The sequence below is a fragment of the Rhincodon typus genome, chromosome 14 (assembly GCF_021869965.1).
Source record: "Rhincodon typus isolate 14 chromosome 14, sRhiTyp1.1, whole genome shotgun sequence".
In the NCBI taxonomy this organism is placed as follows: domain Eukaryota; kingdom Metazoa; phylum Chordata; class Chondrichthyes; order Orectolobiformes; family Rhincodontidae; genus Rhincodon; species Rhincodon typus.
This window is the reverse complement of record NC_063345.1, coordinates 18,705,458-18,726,174: the sequence shown is the minus strand read 5'-3', so window position 1 is coordinate 18,726,174 and position 20,717 is coordinate 18,705,458. Positions and strand designations below refer to the sequence as shown.

Below are 20,717 nucleotides of genomic sequence, written 5' to 3'. Positions count from 1 at the left end.
TTCCTACTCATGAAATGATCTAGAACCAGAGGACACGGCTTTTGAAGAGGTTTGCAAAGGAAGCAAATATGATGCGAGGAACAACTTTTTCAGAAAATGAGTAATTGGGGTCTGGGATGCACTGCCGAAAGTATAGGGGAGGAAGGTTCAACTGAGGCATTCAAAAGGGCATGTTTCCTTTTAAATCATCCAAAGAAGTGGGTTATGGAGAAAAGGCAGGAGATTGGTGCTAACTTAAAATGCTCAGAGAGCTGTTGGAGATACAATGGGTTGAATGGTACCCTCCTGCATCATAACGGTTCTGTGATTCTGTGATACTGTTCTTCTTCTTCCACCACATTTTCCGCAGTGTTATTCATGCTCAGTTCACCGGCAATGTTTTCAACACTGTCTATTCAAAGAAAAACATGTGGGAGATCGGCACAAAAATGCTTTGGTTATGGTTTAAAGATGAGAAGAAATAACATTTTATTTTCCCTTTGCGTATTTAGCGTATTGCATGGTAATGTTGGGTTTCTTGCTTAGTATCTATGTTTTTGATGGGTCACTGTGGACTCTAATGAATTGTTACAGAACTGAAATGTTAACTCTGTTTTTCACTTCACAGATGCTGCCAGACCTGTTGATTAATTGCAGCATTTTCTGTTAATGTTTCACATTTGAGGCATTTGTAGAATTCTGTTTTTGTAAGAGTGTAGTCTGCTTTACCTGTAGATGTGAGTTGCATTGTCTACAATGAGGAATTTATGGAGTGCAGATGGAACCACATTGACGAGGAAGCCAACTACACCCTGTTTTACTGGTGAGTCTGCTGATCGGGTGGAAGTGTTTGTGGAGTATTTGTTCTGATAGAAATTGATTCAGAAGTGCACTGCAGAGCTGGTGAATCTCCTGTGATATTGGAAAGTTTCTCCAAGAGTCTGATCAGCAAATACACTGCCCACTGGGATACTGAGCTGTGTGGGGCAGTAAATGTCTCAAGCTACGTTTCCTGCTCAGTGTTCAGTGAACTGATCTCACGTGAGGAGAAATAAGACAGGGTGCAGACTGGTAGCATGACGCTCTGGTAACCAAGTTACTGTTTCTTTTAATAAGGAAAGCATAATGATAATTAATAATGAGTAATAAAATATCCATAATCATAATAAAACATAGGGAATATGAGTAGCAGTAAACCATGTAACATTTCATATCTTCGACCCAGTATTCAATAAGGTCACAAAGCAAAATACTGTGGAGTTTGGAAAGCTGAAACAAAAACAGAAAATGTTACAGAAACTCAGCAGGTCCGGCAGAATCTGTGGGGTGAGAATCAGACTTAATGTTTCAAATCTGATGTGACTCTTCTTTCAAGCAGTTATATTGAACTCAAAACATGAACTCTGTTTTTCTCTCCACTGACCCAGCCAGGCCTGCTGAGTTTTGCCAGCATTTTCTGTTTTTTTTTATAATAGGATCATGTCTGAACTTATACATAAATTTTACTTCCCTTGATTTACATTCCTTGATTTTTTTACAAGTGCCAAATTCTAATGATTTCACACTTGACTGTAGTCACAGACTGATAACAACACTTATTGGTAGCAAATGCCAAAAAAATCACAACACTGCGTGAAGAAATTTCTCTTCATCTCAGTTTTAAATAGCCAACCACATATTTCCAGACAAAGGAAAACAACTTCTCAGTGTCTGTCTGGTCAAGCCCTCTAAGAAATTTATATTTCATTGAAATCACCATTTCTCCTTCTAAACTTTAGAGAATGTAGGCTCATTCTGGTCAATGACAATCCTTCAACTTAAAAAAATCAGTCTACTGAATGTTTGGTGCACCCCTCTCAGGTCAGAATATTCTTCCTAAGGTAATCAGAACAAAACTGTACACAGCCTCTTCAAAACCCCACATAACTAATAGTAAGACTTCTTTTTTTATTCATCTCTTCCACCTCTCTGGCGAGGCTAATGTATCAGTTACCTTTCAAATTGTTTACTGGACCTGAATGTTAAATTTCTGTGATTCATGTACAAAGCTCCCTATATCCGCCTGAAACCAACAATTATTAGTCTCTAATCTTGCAAAAAAAGTTTTACTTTTTCATTCTTTCTATGCAAGTAAATAAGTTTACACTTTGCCACATCACATTCTATCTGCCATATTTTTGCCTAATTGAACAAAACCAATACACCCACTACCTCTGCAGCTTTGACTATCTCTGAAGTCACCTCTGATCTGTTTAGGCCCTCAGGATGATGTGATTTACTAGTTTCTAGCACATGCTCCTACCCACAAAAAAAATCATTTACATGCATAATCAGAACTGAAAGCTCACCCTTATGATGCAAGTAAAAATGGCAGGGTCTGCTTTTAAATGAAGACAACCCAATTCTAATGAAACAGATCTTACTGAGAAGTACCAAGCTGGAGACATTATTTACCACAACTAGATACATTGCCATACATCACAGGCTAGTACATTCAAAATCATTTTTGTTTTTGAAATTTTCAGCCATTAGTACAATAATTAATATTGGTTATACTTGTGTGGTGGTCTCTAGCAGAGGAAGAAGGGGACAAGGTGAAAAAAAAATTGACAAAATCTTAGGCGAGGACAAGAGCCACTGGGGAGAGTCAATTGCTGTTATACATGTCATTTTGGTGAAATGCTAAAGTAAAGCCAAGATGGTGGCTCAGTGGTTAGCACTGCTGCCTCACAGCACCAGGGACTTGGATTTGATTCCACCCTCATGCAACTGTCTGTGTGGAGTTTGCACGTTCTCCCTGTGTCTGAGTGGGTTTCCTTTGGGTGCTCCGGTTTCCACCCAGTCCAAAGATGTGCAGGCTAGGTGGATTGGCCATGCTAAATTGCCCATAGTGTTCAGGGATATGTAGATTAGCTGTGTTAGCCATGGGAAGTGTGGAGTTACAGGGAAAGGGTGGCATGCTCTACATGGGTTGGTGTGGATTTTTTTGGGCTGAATGGCCTTTTCCTACACTGTAGAGATTCTATGAACTTCTGAAATGTGGGAAAGCTTCGGCTATCCTGTGTGCTCTTGTCTGCTGTTGAGTGGTCACTTATAGAGCTGCAACGCTGGACCCCTAAAAATGGATTACTTAATGACTTTTGTAGTCAGAATAATCAGCGCTTCCGAAAATAAAATGCAGGAAATGAAATACAGCAAAACAAATAAAAAATAAATTGGTATCAGCAGATCTGACCATAAACACAACCAGCATCATTGTTTTCTCTATATAGAAACATGTCACAACATTGCCGGTTAGAGGTTGTAAGAACATATGAGAACTAGGAGCAGGAGTAAACAATTTAGCCCCTCTAGCCTGCTCTACCATTCAATAAGATCATCAACCAAGTCAACTCCATTTTCCTGCCTGTTCCCTATAACCCTTCAACCCATTACTAATTTAAAATGTATCTATCTTCTCCTTAAATTTACTCAGTTTCCAGGCATCTATTATACTCTGGGATAGTGAATGCAGCAAATTTGTGGCCCTTTGAGGGAAGTAATTTCTCCTCATCAACTCCTTCTCCTAAAACTATGACCTTTCATTCTAGATTGCCCCCCAAGAAGAAACATCTTCTCATGTCTGTAGCATTATAGCAGCCTCAATATATCGATGATGTTTTCTGAATGTTAGAAGTGGTACTAATTATTTAAAACAAATGAATTAAAACCTCATTACGTTAAAGGATGGAGGAATGTCACATAAACATTTAAGTATTCCTCTGGTGATAACTTATATTTCTATTTTGATAACATTGTGATTTTTGTATAGGCCTGCTTTCACTCAAACTATGACAGACTGAAAGATGAACTGATAGTGAGCTTTAAAATGGTGAAAGGTTTGATGGAGAGAAGTCATTTCTATTCTTCAGGGTGCATAGTCAAGGTTTGGGGTGCTGTTTTCAAACAATGTATGTTAATAATAATGTAGTCTGGCCTTCATGCTAATCAAGATCCAAGAACAACATGATTGACTCTTATCTTCCCTCTGGCTAATTAAGAACAGCCATTAACTGTGGCCCAACTCGTAATGATTTCATCCTATGAATGAATAAAACAAATTAAATAAGTAATCTAAGAGAAATTTCTTTATCCAGAGAGTGACCAGAATGTAGAACTTGCTCCTGCATGAAATAGTTGAGATAAATAATATGGGAGTCATCAGCCAAACTAGGCAGAAAATTGAAGGACTTATTATTAACTTTAAAGATGATAGAATATGAATTCCTAATACAGTCACTTCAAACATTTAAATTGTAAACTGAAGTTGCCTCATCTGAGACTCCATGCACAAATCTGTATCACGACATTGAAACTTAATGTTGGCAAAGAATCACAAAGGATTTATCTTATGAATGGGACATCTGCTGTCTCAGGTTGGTGTAAAAGCTTCCTGACATTACATTGAAGAAGCAGTAGGATAGTTCTACCTGATGACCTGGCCAATATTTATCCTGAGATAACCTGAGAAACAGATAATAAAAAATGGATTATCTGGTTTCTGAGAGTCTGCCGTGTATTATTGGCTGCTGCTTTTCCTTCATTAAAACATTGACTACACTCTCAAAGGCAAAGAAATGATTTCTTGAGAAAGTTATGAATAAGTCTCTTTGTTTAAAGAACTTTTTTAGCATATAAAGATTTTCACCTGAATTTCCAGCTTATAAACTAGAAATAACCATTTCTCATCCTGTACAGGTATCTTTCAAAACCACAGAAGGAATGTGGGAACTACATCCAAGAAAATGGCTATAATGTTGGTTGCTATTTCTCAAAAGACGAAATTATCGAATTTGAGAACTTTAATGTTTACAGAAATGGATCCAGTAACTCAGGAAAAGTGTTGGCCTTAACTAAAACATTCCAGCTACAGAACCAAGGTAAATAAACTAGGGCTGAATCTTACACTTACTTTGCTAAGCTTCAGTTTTATCAAGTTTTGTGGAGGATTTCTCTCTGCGAGACCTGGCGAATTTTCTTGTGCAATCGTCCTGGACATGCTTCCTTATTTGAATACCAAAGTCTAATGGCACCATTTTTGACTGATGATAGCACAATTCTCACATTCACCATAGACAGAAAAACTTGTCACGGTCAGGATATTCAGGGATTCTTGGTATGGCACCATCTTTGATGCAGTACCATCATAAGTTTGACTTAACCAGTGTGCATCTGGTTAAGAATAGGCAGTCCGGAGTTGTCTTTCATCCTCAATACAATAATACAGTAGCCACAAACAATGCCTCTCATGCCACATAGGTGGCACTGCTGACTCTTAGCTGACATCCCCAACCCAATAGCATCTTCGGCGCAGGGACGCACAACCTAGCAGTTCTTAGCCACATTTCCTCTCACCATGACTTCTTCCCCAAAGCCCGCTGTAGCCCAGCATCTTATAATTGTTCAATGTGGACCAGCATAAGCCGCAAGTCCTTTAGTTACCTCAGATCATTTACTTTTATTTGCAATCACCAAAAGCGAATAACAATCAAACAACGAGAGCACCAACAGTTTTGCAGTCGGTGAATTGTCTTATGAGGAAAGGCTAGTCAGGCCAGGCCAGTATCCTCTGGAGTTTAGAAGAGTCAGAACTGACTTAATGGAAGCATACAAGATCCTGAGGGGACTCAACCAGGTGTATGCTGAAAGGATTTTACCTCTTGTGAGAGAATCTATGGGCTATAGTTTAAAAATAAAGGGCTGCCCATTTAAAACAGAGATAAGGAACATATTGCTCTATGTGTCTTTGGAATTCCCTTCCTCAAAAGACAGTGGATGCAGAAGCTTTAAATAATTTTAAGGCAGAGGTGGATAGATTTTTGATGACCAAGGGGATGAAAGGCTATCAGGGAATATACAGGAATGTAGCGTTGCGTTTAATATCACATCAGCCATGATCTTGTTGAATGAGGAGCAGGTTCGAAGGGCCAAATGGCCTACTGTTATTCCTTGTTTATATCACTACATCCGGTTATCATTAATTGGATTTGCTGCACTCTATCATGCTGAAAGTGACGTTCCTCCTGCTCAAAGTCTTCATCCTCCTCCCTGGTTTTAAAGCACTACCTTTTCATTTCAGACCACATTTTTTTTGAGAAAACAATATAAAAATACACAGTCCTTACATGACACAGCTCCCTGCAGTTCCATGGAAGGAACCAGTCACATAAAAGATCACCAGTCACCTTTGATGGCTACCAGGATTGGTTGGTCCACCCCTTCCGGTTCCCCTCCAGCAGTTGGCACAGTTCTGTGATAGAGTCCTGGGACATCCTCAGTTTGTGGCAGCAGTGTGCCTTATTTATCTGGAGGAAAGGTATCCTTGCTGCAGCATTGCGTTGCAGAATCTTGTCTGAACCTCCAGGAATAGGTTGGAAAATGAGACTTCTTAATATGAACATGGTGAGGGTCCTCGTTTTGACATTGCGCCAAATTTTCCCAAATTTCTCCAATCATTCAGGGCCTGGGAAGATTCTTCCCTTTGTCAGTAATTCAGGAACAATGCATAGATAAGACATAGGATGGATACAAGGGCAGATGCTTCAGGGACACCAGTGGTAAAGGAATGCGAGATTGTCCAACAGTTTGCTTTTTCTGAAAGAATTAGTCTCTGAAAGTTCTTGAAATAGTCTACTTTAATAACAGCAAAAACTCAATTCATTCCTTTCAGTGAAACTCAACCCTCCTGGAAACCTGATGCTGAATATGTCAGAAAACAACGAGCTCTTTTTGACCTGGGACCCACCAGCAAAGCTACTGAAATGTCGAATGTATGAAATCCGGCACTGCAGTAATAAAGATAAAGATTGGCAGGTACCAGGGCGAGGAATCTCCACCAGTGTTACCCTTCTTAATAATAGGGAAGCCCAACAAATCGGTGCACAAAGCTGAAACATTTCCAACCTGCTTCAGTAAGAAATGTTGAGTAGGTGATCCACGTCAGCCTCCTCAGGAGGTCCCACCATCACAAATATCAATCTTCAGCTAATTGAGTTCAGTCCACATAATATTAAGAAATGGCTGAAAGCACTGGATATTGCAAAATCTATGGATCCAGGCAGCATCCTAGCAATAGTATTGAAAGCACATGCTAGAGAATTAGTTGTGCTCTAGCCAAGCTATTCCAGTCCTGCTACAACAACGGCATCCAGCCAAACTATGTTGTAATGATATCTCCAGTAGTAAGTGGCAATGGTGAGGGAGGGCACTGAGCAGGGCAGGAGGTGCAGTTGAATGGGATTCTCTCTAGCCAAGGGGTGTCTTTGGAGAAAGGTAGCCTGATGCAGAGAAGAATCCGATAGATAAAGGGTTTCTCCAAACTTTTCGAGAAGATTTGTAGCTTGGATTGTGTATGAGGTTGTAGATATGTTCGCCGAGCCAGAGGGTTTGGTTGCAACCATATTGTCACCCTGCTAGGCAACATCGTCAGTGCGCCTCCGGTGAAGCATCAGAGTTCTGTCCCGCTTATTATTTATATGCCTCAGTTTGTTAGGTTGTTTGGTACCACTTCCAGTTCTGTTTCTCTGTGGTTTGTACACAGGGTCTAATTCAATGTGTTTGTTGATGGAGTTCTGCTTACAATACCAGGCTTCCAGGAATTCCCTGGCATGTCTCTGTTTGGCTTGAACGATTATGGATGCGTTGTCTCAGTCAAATCTTGCAGAGAATTTAGGAGCAAGGTGTCATTGAAGACTCATCACATCCATACACCTCCCCTATAGCCCTCATTAGGAAGAGAAACAGAAAAATGAGATCTATCGCTAATGTCAGTCAGAGTCCTAAACTGATCAAGTGGAATATGTAGAACTGCTCATGTATGAAACTCAAACTGTTGATTCCCCAGAAATTAAGAGATGTTTGGTACAGAAGCCTTTATAGACTGCAAACCATTCAGCTATTATTAAATTTCTGCTGAGGTTGAATCAATAGAGAGCTAATGGATTCCTGAGCCTGCTCAATTCTGATTCCAGATTCAGTACAGTTCAATCAAAAATAATGCAATGCTGATGGCTTTAGTCAGAAGACTGACCATAGGAGGGACCGCACCCCTGTACAGTTGGATGGGTGTTTGTCCTAAGTCAAAGGCAGCATTCCAACCCCAATTCCCTATGACATTCTGACTATGATTCAGTGCAGTGTCCCTGTTGCAATTATGAATGAGATTTAAACCCGGTCTGGACTGATAGAGCTAGGTTTGGTTTCACCTTTGCCATCTATTTCAAAAGAGAACTTCAGAAAGCTTCAGCTGATTAATACAAACAGCAGCAGACTGCACCATTACTGGAAGGCCCAACATCCAACAACCCAGAGCCAGTGACGAGGGAATCCATATAGGCATGGAAACTGTTTAAGTGCTGAAAGAGGATCAGGGAAGATGATGGCGTACTCTATCAGCTGGTTCATGGTAGGAAGAGAATACTGAAGCAGCTCATCCTTCCTGACAGCCTCAAGTGTTGGTAATAGTTCATGATCAAACAAGACTCCAAGTGACAGAAAAGACTTCTGCCCTGATCAGAGTGTGGCATTTTTGGCCCAGAATACCTGACATTAACAATTACACTCGCAACGTGAGAGCTGTGCTTTAGCCAAAGCAGGGAAGCATCTTTGCCCCAATCTAGGATCCCTGGTCACCAAGAGACCTCTAGAAGTATTACAGTAGATTTTGTAGTCCTTCTCCTCATCAGTAATGGAATCAAGCATGTAATTGTACTCATAGATGTCATCACCAACTTCACAGAGGTCATTCCCATCCCTGGCCAAACGACTTCAACTTAGCCAGAATGTTAGTACCTGAATATTTGTCTATTTCAATGTTCCATGTTGGATTCACAATGATCAGGGTGAAACTTTGAGACCAAGATCCTACAGGCGCTTTGCAAGGTCTATGGCATTGCCAGGGGCTGCACCATCCCCTATCATTCAGAGGGTAATGGACAGTGCAAATAATTCAGCCATATTCTGTATGACCATCCATCCGCCTGGCCTCATGAGAGTAAACTTGTGACCTGAGTGCTTTCTAAAGATGGCTTAGGCTTATAATAGCATCCCACATTCTTCCACAGGCTATTCACCACAATATCTCTTATTTGGACATGGCTAAGTCCTAACTACAGACCATCTCCTTGGGCTCCTCATGCCTTCTGATCGGGATGGCCAGATCCATGAGTGGGTAGCTGAGCATCACATAAGGCTAAGCCAGGCATTTGAGATAACATCAATGGGGACTGATAGAGAAGCACTGAGATCAATCGGAAGGCTGACAGAAATGATTCAGTGCAAGATTATTCCTCTGAAGTTGCAATATCAGGGCTTGGAATAAGATATAGATGTCTGGGATGCTGAACTCCAAAGAGTCATCAAATGGCTTGACATAGGTGGCCACATGTATGTTGTGGAGCTGATAGTTGAGACAGTGAGGGAAGCGAGTTGCTTGGCGCCAGACATCTGGTGAATGGTTTGAAAACAAACTCGTTGTGGAACCTGAAGTATCACTGCATCATTGCTTGAGTGAAATGGAAGTGGATACTGATGAGGACTCCTGGAGAGACCTGTGTGTTGTGAATCAAGGAGGTACATTCAGTATGGGAAGCCTACTCTGGCCTTGAAAATGGAGCAGGAGTGGCCTTTCAGGAGGCTGAAAATGGAATAATAAATTACAGATCCCGCAATTCTTGGTGACTTGACCACCCTAGATCCCAATGTGGGTGGTCTACCACAGAGCCTGGAGCTAATAGAAGATACCAGTACAAAGAAGAGTTTGAGAAGGCTGTTGTGAGAAAATACTGGATATCACCACAACCCCTACAGTTTGTCCAGGTTGGTGATGAAAGAAGAAATTGCTGCCAGTGATATAGACTCAAACATTCTAGCCTTCATGGTGCAATTGAATCTGTTGTTCACGAAACTGCTTCATAAATGGTTAGTGTGTACAATGCATACTCACTGAGATGGCATGGCCCAAACAGGGAAGTGCATAATGGAACAAAGAACAAAGAACAATACAACACAGGAACAGGTCCTTTGGCCCTCCAGGCCTGCTCCAACACATTTTACCATTCCATACTAAAACTGTCTTCACTTACAGGATCTATATCTCTCTATTCCCTTCCTATTCATGTATTCGTCCAAGTGTTTCTTGAATGCTGCTATTGTGTCTGCTTCCACAAACCTCCTCTGGCAACGTATTCCAGGCACTCACCACCCTTTGTGTGAAAAACATGCCTCGCACATCTCTTTTAAACTCACCCCCTCTCACCTTGAACTTGTGTTCCCTAGTAATCGACTCCTTCACCCTGGGAAAAAACCTCATACTTCCACTCTATCCATGCAATTCACAATCTTATAAACTTCTATTAGGTTGCCCCAACTCCTGTGTTCCAGTGAAAACAAATTCAATCTCTCCAACCTTCCTTCATAGCTAAAATCCCCCACACCAGGCAACATCCTGGTAAACCTTTTCTGTACCCATTCCAAAGCATCCACATCCTTCTGGTAATGTGGTGACCAGAACTGTATGCAAAAAACCTTCAGCAGCAGGTGGCGATGGTGAGGGAGGGAACCAAGCAGCGCACTGGAGCAGTCAAACAGACCCTCCTTGGAGGAAAGTATCTTTTGGGGGAAGGAGACCTCATAGGAAAATCAATTAACCATAAAAAGCATTCCCTTAACCAGACGCAACTACATGTTTTGTTCCATCTAAATATAGTGTTTTCCTTGTTGACGCTTACTTTCTCTTAATTTGTGTAATGACCTGATTCCAGTGGAATAAAGAATCCCTGTTTCAAGATCTTTTTGCCATTCTTGTGTGCAGATCTCATATTACAATGTAAAATATGACCCAGGTACATTCTGTTCACAAAAAGCAGGAAATATCCAATCCAGCCAATTACTGCCCCACCAGCCTTCTCTTGATCATCAGCAAAGTGATGGATGGACTTGTTGACAGTGCTAACTAATGGTTCTTATACAGCACTAGCCTGCTCACTGACACTGCATTTGAGTTGCATCCAGGCCATTTGGCTCCTGACGTTATTATAGCCTTAGTCTAGACAAGGACAAAACAGCTGAACTGTCGAGGTAATGTGAGTTTGACTGCCCTTGACAATGAGGCAGCATTTAATGAGTATGGCATCAAGGAGCAAATATAAAATATTAACTAAAAATAGACCTTAGCCTGATGAATATTTAGCTGATCAGTGCATATATTTACATTTTTGGCCTCAGTGGGACATGGGCATTGAAAGAAAAATCTGATTGAAATTGGATTTTGAAATTGTTCTTTTCTTAATTATCCATGATGCTTCAACTCAGGGGAGCTTGGATTGTCCCTTTCTCCTTGTGTTATCAACAGCTAGTTACTGAGGATGTGAGAAAATGGTGATCTGGAATTCCTTACCAGTGTAAATAGCAACAGCCTGGAGGCACATTGTTTACCTATGAACTGAGATTTTAATATTATCTTCACTTCTGATTACATGCCATTTTCTCTGAATTTCTTTGTCTAGGTGCAAGTCATCAATGCGCAAACAAAGTATATTTTGCCAAGTGTGGATCCAAAGAAATTCTACACCTTTCAAGTGCGAAGTAAGATTAACCAGTATTGTGCCAGCGCTAAGCTGTGGAGTGAGTGGAGCCCAGCTATTCAGTGGAGAAAAGATCACACCCAGTCAGGTAAATTAAGCGGGTTTACAATGTAATAGACTAGACCTCTGAAAAACGGTGTTCAGATAATGTCCACATGGAACTAAAAATCAGAAAGGATGTAAAAGCAGCTGCTGATGAAACATTTTTCGCTATTTCCTAAAATCAGAATTCTCCCCGGAGAGATAGCAGCTGGGAAAGTGGAACATCTTGAGTATGATCTATGTAACTTAACCTTCTTCCTTGTTGAAAATTAGATCCTTCTTTTTCATCCTGGGATTGGAACTGTGTGAAATGACATACCCCAAAAGGACATAGCATACTTCAGTATTCTCATTGACAAGTTGAAGTGTCAATGGACTGGAGCAATCCAGTGTCTGAAGTTGCTAATTCCCAGGAAACAAGAAATTTGAATTTGAAGTGTTTTACATCCATCCAAATAGATCCACTGACTCAGGAAATGTGTTGCCCCTGAAACAGACATTCCAGCTACTATCCAAGGTAGAAAATTAGTAACTAATTCACAAAATAGAGCCCATGCTTCATTTGGGCCTTAAAATATATTCTCCTGGGTGGTCTGAGGAAGGTGGAGGGTTTGAACTCTCTGGAGAGGCTGAATAGGCTGGGGCTATTATCCCTAGACTATCGGAGGTTAAGTGATGACATTATAGAAGTTTATAAAATCATGAGGAGCATAGATAGGGTGAATAGCCAAGGTCTTTTCCCCAGGATAGCACAGTCCAAAACTAGATGGCATTGGTTTAAGGTGAGAGGGGAAAGATTTAAAAGAGACCGAAGGGGCAACTTTTTCATACAGAGGGTGGTGCATGTAAGGAATGAGCTGCCAGAGGAGGTGGTGGAGGCTGCTACAATTACAACAGTTAAAAGACATCTGGATGCATACATGAAGAGGAAGGATTTAGAGAGATATGGGCCAAATGTAGGCAAATGCGACTAGATTAATTTTGGATATCTGGTCGGCATGGACAAGTTGGACCAAAGTGTCTGTTTTCATGCTGTATAACCCTGGCTCTATAACAAGGATTGGTGTTGGCTGAATGTTGATTATAGTTAGGAGAGTCACCTTTATTGCTGATGTTGATACTTATTCAAGAAATGTCCTCAACATTGTTGAGTACACCTTATCAAAATTACAAATGGCATCCTATGTTACTGTGGCAAAGGTAATTCCTGTTTGTCCTTCGCATCCTTCACATTCAAAACTGTTCTGAGGAATGGTCACCAAACCCGCAACGTTCACTCTGATTTTTTCTTCACAGATGTTGCCAAACCTGCTGAGCTTTTCCAGCAATTTCTAGTTTTGTTCCTGATTTACAGCATCTGCAATTCTTTCGGTTTGTATTAACCCAAATGGAATGTTCGAAACCAGCTGTCTCAGAACTACCATTTTTAATCGGTAGGCACTGAAACTCAGCGAGGCATGAAAAAATTCTTTAGTTTTATTCACACTTGTGTAATTACTTCACAAATTGGAGTGAAAGGTCACTTATGGAATGATCAGCTTGAGAAAGATAATGGGGCTTCATTTGGAATATACAACCACCAGAAGTTCAGCAGCTTGAATTGAGCAACACCTATGATAAAGGTACATATTGTAGATTGTAATAATTTGGGAATTTGTATTTTTAAAATGGATGTGACGCATATAATTGCCACCTGCAGGTGCCACAAAGAGTGTGCATGTGCAAAGACAATCTAGACCCGAAATGTCAGCTTTCCTGCTCCTCTGATGCTGCTTGGCCTGCTGTGTACATCCAGCTCTACACCTTGTTATCACCGACATCATTAGTTAAGCGATGGAAAGCCGCAGCTGGTCTCAATTATGATACTGCAGGAAAAGCTCCTCAGATTTTTAAAATATGTTTTTGTTTCATTGAAAATTATGCACGAAACACATGCAAAGAGGGGTTGGCTTTCCCCATCGCTGGTGCAGGCTTCCCCCTCCCTTCCCATCTGCACTCCCACTCCGAGCCTCAGCCTCCCACCTCACTCAGCAACATGGAACATGATGGGATCCTCAGAGCATGTACAGATACTTCCTGCCGCCTGTCCCATTGCGACTGGTTGATGGCAGCTGTATATATGTCATGGCCATTTTAATCATTGTCTTAAAACAGAGGCAGATATATTTTGCTTAGTGAAGAATGTATGATAGAGCAATACATTGAAGAGACCAACAACTCTCGGAGACCCCCATTGAAAATCATGTCCCGAATAAATGAGCTGGGTTTGAAGATCGTTTAATTCTTACACTCAATAGTTTATGTGGCAAGCAGTCCAGCTGAATGCAATGGACATTGTGGATCTTGTTATTTCTACTGTCTTTGACTTCTTCTGTTGCGAATAAAAGTTTCATTTATTTATCTGATTGAAGGCTTCATATCTTATACCTCTTTCAAATATACTGCACATCCAACTGACCATTAGTGAGATAGTGCAGTAACATCACATGGCTCTAAGCTTAGGAATGCTTAAGGCTATACTCAGCAGATGATATTAGAGTGTTCTGTAGTGAAGTCTGTCATGATCAGCAGCAACGTAAGGGGGATTCTGAAGCATCTCCTTTTGAGCCCTGCTAAGTTGGCCTGAAATGCTTCAAGATTCTGGAAGACACCATTAAATTAGTAAGTGGCAGTGCTTTGTACAGCTTCTCTCACAGGCTAACACGCTATGAGCACGTGAGCTGCCAACTGTATGTCTCCAGCAGACACCCGTATGGAGGAGAATTAGCAACTATGAAAAACTGCTTGTGTTTGGGTGGACCTTCCAATCCTGAGATGTGTGGAACCAGTACTGATTGTTCCTATACTCACTTTGTGAGTATAAGTGTGGAAAATATGTGCATGCCAGGCTCTAACACAGTCTCAGCCTACGTTTAGCCTCAGGGCTGTCCACATTAAAGTGCTACTCTTTGGCTGCAGTCCTGAATGCCATGGTTCAAGAATCCCCCCGATGGGTGGCTATCTACAGTCAATGATACTGAAAGAGGAACAAGCTTCATCGTTACAACTTCTTTCTCTTGTGAGATGTCCGAGGAGGCTGCTCATCTCTCACATGGCATGACTCAACTAAGATCCAAAAAAGACCCGAGAGCAGACATTTTAAATGAATAAAATGGTCAAGATCCTTTACGATTATGTTTCACCTGTATGACATATGTGCCCTAGCTAAGTTTTTCTCTTTGCAGTCCAGGCCTCTGCTGTTGGGTGTGGAGGGAGTGTACTGTGTAGTTAGTCTGGAACTCTCATTCGTTAATTCCCTGGTCCTGCTTGGAATGTTATAGAACTGACTGAGCAGGAGGAAGATTGACTCTGATTCAAGAGGGGAGAGAGCTGGTTCCAATTTTTCATAGATAACAAGGTGTAGAGCTGGATGAACACAGCAGGCCAAGCAGCATCAGAGGAGCAGGAAGGCTGACGTTTCGGGCCTAGACCCTTCTTCAGAAAAAAAAAAATATTTTCATACACAGGACTGGAGACCTTGATGTAGGAGGTGGAGAGGAGTAAGCCCTTACATCCAGAGGAGTGGATTTCCAGATAGATGTTTTGAAAGCTGTGGGAGTAGATAGCCATCAAGGGTGGAGTGGTGTCAATGGGGCTGTGGCTGCAGCAGCGTGGTTCGGGACTCCTGGCAGCAATAGGCCGAGGGCCTGGACCCCTGGTGGCAATAGATCCAGGGCCTGGACTCTTGGCAGTGGCAGTAGGGCTAGACCCTTGATTTTTGGCGGTGTCTCCTAGCAGCGGGAGGCCCAGAGTCTGGACTCTTGGCTGTCCTTAAGCCATGCTTAGGACCGCAATTTGAACAGAAGATGAACTCTTATTTAAATAATTTCTTTGTAGTGTAACAAAACACTTTTCACTGTATCTTCAAGACATGTGACAATAAATCATTCAACATTAGGTGAATTTGACATTGAGGGCTCAGGTGCACTGAGAGAGTTCTGCTTAAACAGAGGCTCATCCTTCGGGGGATCACAGGTGGTGGATGGTCTGGGTAATCCTGCAGTGTCCTGAGAGGAAGCTATTGGGAACTTTATCTGTGGGTCCTCCTCCATATGGGTGTTTACTAATACCAACCTGTCTCACAGAGAGGAAGGGGAGCATAGAGTGACCTTGAGATCCCTTGACCCCTCTTATCTTGCCATTTATACTGAGCACCTATGTTTACAGCGATGAAATGCAGCCCTGTATGCACCTTTTGATTTGATTTGATTTGATTTATTATTGTCACATATACTGAGATACAGTGAAAAGTATTGTTTTCTGTGCTAACCAGACAATTCATAACCTATAAGTACATTAGGGTTATAGAACAGAATGCAACATAGTGTTACAGTTACACAGAAGATGCAGAGAAAGATCAACATTGATATATGAGAGGTCCATTCAAAATCTGATAACAGTGGGGAAAAAGCTGTTTTTGGTCTGTTGGTACATCTTCTGCCCAATGGAAGAGTGTGAAAGAAAGTATAACCGGGGTTGGATGGGTCTTTGATTATGTTGGCTGCTTTCCCAAGGTAGCAGGAAGTATAGATGGAGTCAATGGAAGGAAGGCTGCTTTGCGTGATGGATCAGGCTATGTTCACAACTCTCTGTAATTTCTTGCAGTCTTGGGAAGAGGAGTTGCCATTCCAAGCTGTGATGCATTTGGATAGAAAGCTTTTTATGGTGCATCTATAAAACTTGGTAAAAGTTATTGCGGACATACAGAATTTCCTTAGCCTCCTGAGGAAGTAGAGGCTTTGGTGTGCTTTCTTGGTCGTAGCATCAATGTGGATGGACCAGGACAGATTGTTGATGATCTTTACTCCTAGAAACTTGAAGCTCTTGACCATCTCCACCTCAGCACCATGGATACAGACAAGGGTATGCTCTCCATTCCACGTTACTGAAGTTGATGAACAGCTCCTTCGTTCACTCCTGCGCATTTCAAGACCATGGGATTGCCTTCTGCCTGGAGCAACTAAGTGCCTGGTCCTTGGGAATACTTGGAGTGCAATATTCCTCACCCAGCTGCAGAGATGTGTCAGTGATGCACTTACCACATTGTGCTCTCAAATCCAATCATTGAGTTGTACAGCATGGAAATATACTCTACAGTCCAACTAGTCCATGCCGACTATGTTCCCAACCTAAACTAGTCCTTCTTGCCTCCGTTTGGCCCATATCCCTCCAAACCTTCTTTACTCATGTACTTATCCAAATGTCTTTTAAATGTTGTAGCTGTACCTGCATCCTCCACTTCCTCTGGAAGTTCACTCCACACACAAACCGCTCACTGTGTAAAGAAGTTGCCCCTCATGTCCTTTTAAAAACTTTCTCCTCTCACCTTAAAAATATGTCCCCTAGTTTTTTAACTCTACCACCTGATGGAAAGACCCTTGCTATTCAGCTTATCTATGCCCCTGATGAGAAAGTCTGAGTTATTTGAAGGGACGAGGAAAGCTTTGGTAGTGCATCCTCTGAATCTTTAGTGGCTTCCTCCTCAGAGGTGGAAACGGAGATAAATTTATTCTTTCATTGAATGAGGGCATTACCGGCAAGGCCAGCATCTGTCACCCATACCTAATAGCTGGAGAACTGAGTGGCTTGCTAGGCCATTTCAGGCAGCAGTTAAAAGTCAATCACTTTGCTGATCATCTGCGGTGACAGACTGGATAAAGGCAACCGATGTTTTTCCTTAAAAGGGTATTTGTGAACCAGATGTGTTTTCAACAACTATTAATGATAATTGTGTTGATCAACGTTCAGTTCCAGATTTTATGAACTGAGTTTAAATGCCACATTACCACTACACCACCATGTCCCCATTTCAGGGTCTCGGGCACTGGCTGATGGTTGCTCATTTTCTCTAATGTCTGATAAGAGAAAAAAGGGTTTTAGTTGTGCAAGAGGGATAAAAGCATGCTTGTCATCTAAACATAATATGTAAAGTGCTCGATAGACACTGAAACCTTCAGCAAGCCATAGCTTGGGATTTTGTTGCTGGAGACTAAGCGTTATATTGTTTAAAAAGAAACCCAAACAACTCAGGTGCTGATAATCAGAAACACAAACAGAAATTGCTGGAAAAACTCAGTAGGTCTGGCAGTTTCTGTGGCGAGAAAACAGTTAACGTTTTGGGTCCAGAGACCATTCTTCAGAACTCAGTTAGTACTGTTACCTGTCTTTAGGGAATGATAAATTGTAAAGTTCACCAAGCATTATTAAAGAAAAAAATAAAGAATTATGTAATGAGTATTCCAAACGTGAGAAAAAAAACAGTAGGTATGTCAAGTTAATATGTTAAAGTGATACTATGGCAAGGAGGATAGTCAAAACAAAGATTTTCTTTTGTTATGGTAAAGGAAATAGGAAGTGAAATAAAAATATCAGTTGATTTGAGAATGAATTAGAAATTGAAAATTCACAATTTGAGCCTTCAGTAATCAGATTAGATAAAATGGAGCTGCCTGAAAACTTAGATTATGCTGTCTCCCAGAAAACTACTGAAGTGACTCACAAAAGATATCACAGACTTAGACTCAATCTGGGTGAACAGGCCAGGAGAAACCACTTTGGCTACATATGATGTTAATGTAGGTGTGTGTTACCCATAAAGCAACATCCTTACAGACTCTACCCAGAGGCAGGAGCTCAAATCAGGGATAGAGATTCATAATGGAGAATGACATTATTGAACTGAGTCACAGCAGCTGACACCAGATGGAGAAAAGGCTATGCATCAATGATCACAAAGTTAAATGTGGTAGCAAAAGCAGATTTGTATCCGAATCCATGATTTTTATATTGGTAATGAGAGAATTGGACAAAAATGATTAGTTGTAAGAATTGACTTGTTAAAAGGCTGTTGCAAAATTCTATTGACTGTCACAGCCAAAGAACTAAAGGTTTTGTAAGCTCTTGCACTATATCAATGTAAAGTCATGCCAGTTGGATTGAAAAATGCACCAGAAACTTTTCAGCACTTAATCAACAAGATCATTAAAAAATTGTATAACATTTGTTGCATACATCAGTGGTTTGGTTGTGTTGGCCAAATTTGAGAGAACATTGGCATAACTTGAATGAGCTGTTTAATCAGTTACAAAGAGTCATTTTGGTCATAAATTTGTCTAAAAGTGAATTTGCCAAAGCAAACATGACTTATTTGGGTCACACTGTGTGACAAATATAGAAACATAGAAGATGGGAGCAGGAAGAGGCCATTCGGCCCTTCGAGCCTGCTCTGCCATTCGTCATGATCCTGGCTGATCATTCAACTCAATAGCCTAATTCTGCTTTTTCCTCATAACCTTTGATCCTATTTGCCCCGAGTGCAGTATCTAACTGCCTCTTGAATACATTCAACGTTTTGGCATCAACTATTTCCTGTGGTAATGCATTCCACAGGCTCACCACTCTTTGGGTGAAGAAATGTCTCCTCATCTCCGTCCTAAATTGTCTACCCTGAATCCCCATACTGTGACCCCTAGTTCAGGGCACACTTACCATCAGGAACATCCTCCCTGGATTTACCCTGCCCAGCCCTGTTAGAATTTTATAAGTCTCTATGAGATTCCCCCCCAACCGTCCATTTGAACTCCAGAGAAAACAATCCTAACCTAGTCAATCTCTCCTCATACATCAGTCCCACCATCCCCGGGATCAGCCTGGTAAACTTTCATTGCACTCGAGAGCGAGAGCATTCTTCCTCTGAAAAGGAGACGAAAACCGCACACAATATTCTAGATGTGGCCTCACCAAGGCCCTGTATAACTGCAACAACACATCCCTGCTCCTGTACTCAAAACCTCTCACAATAAGGCCAACATACCATATGCCTTCTTTAAAGCCAAGTAGCACCTAGAGCAACAAAAACATCAGCTATCTTGGATTCCCCATGCCTGAGATGAAATTCTATGATATATTGGAATGTGTGGAGATTTTTGATTTGTTCATAGGATGTGGGCCTCACTGGATAGGGCAATATTTACAACCCTGAGAACAGTTAGGGATCAACCATATTTTATGGATCTGGAGTCACGTAGGCCAAACTAGATGAGAATGACAGATTTCCTTCCTTAAGGAGCAGTAGGGAACCAAATGGGTTTTTATGATAATGGCTGCTATGGGACTAGCTTTTTATTGTAGTTTTTTTTTCATTAAGGTCAGATTTGATTATTGATCTTGAACTTATGTCTCCAGATCATTAAGTTGGGGCCTGGATTGCTAGTCCAGTGGCATTACCACAATGCCACCACCTTCCCCATTCCACATGCATTCCAAATTTCACACTGTTATGGCTCCTTTGACAAGTTTATTAAAATGAAGGCAAGAATTTTGAATGGACAAAAGAATGATTGATTGCTTTTAAAAATTTGAAAGCTGAGCTAACTACTACAGCAGTTTTAGCAGCATCTAAATATTAAAAGACTGGTGATGCCAGTGATGTTAGCATTGGTGTGCTGGTTTACAGGAGGATGAGAAAAGCTTTAAATGAGTAGTCAGTTATTTTTTGCCCCAGAAATTAACTGAGTGTCAACAGAAATGTTCAGGGAAAAGAGACTCTGAGCTCGGTATAGACACTGGGACACTTTGAAGAGTACATATCCAACAATTCTGCTGAGACTGTGATTTAAGTGGACCACAACTCCTCTGTTTTTTTTAAGAGATTCCATGACATTGAGACTGTCTTAGAGTTTAATGCTGCAACCATACAGGATATTAACTGTAACTATGAATGATGTTAATAATAAAATATGTTGATCAAAATACCTTTTTCTTCAAAAGGGAGGCATGATGAAGGTTTATAATGTAATATTATTTATAAACTTGGATTCAAAAAAGAGGGAAAATGGATTTTAATTTTCAGTTCTGTGAAGATTGTACCTAGGAGTCATTAGGAACACAACTTTCCAAGAAATCATGTGATTTTAGCAAAATAACTCAACAAATGTGCCTGTTGAGACAATTGCTGTATATTGTTGCCTTGAGCTTTTGTAATCCACAAAAAAGATACATGTTAGAAGCCATGATCAGGTTTTCAGTTTAAAAGAA

General features: G+C 41.0%; 1 protein-coding gene across 1 annotated transcript in view; it reads left to right on the top strand.

The window, feature by feature from the left end:
* Positions 1-707: 707 nt before the first annotated feature.
* The window catches only part of LOC109920345 (cytokine receptor common subunit gamma-like), a 40,727-nt gene continuing 20,717 nt past the window's right edge, over positions 708-20,717 (top strand). The window contains exons 1-4 of the mRNA XM_048605235.1: positions 708-802; positions 4,717-4,898; positions 6,689-6,831; positions 11,523-11,688. Of these exons, the coding sequence (XP_048461192.1) occupies positions 747-802; positions 4,717-4,898; positions 6,689-6,831; positions 11,523-11,688 (547 nt within the window). The 5' untranslated portion in view covers positions 708-746. The remainder of the gene's footprint in view (positions 803-4,716; positions 4,899-6,688; positions 6,832-11,522; positions 11,689-20,717) is intronic.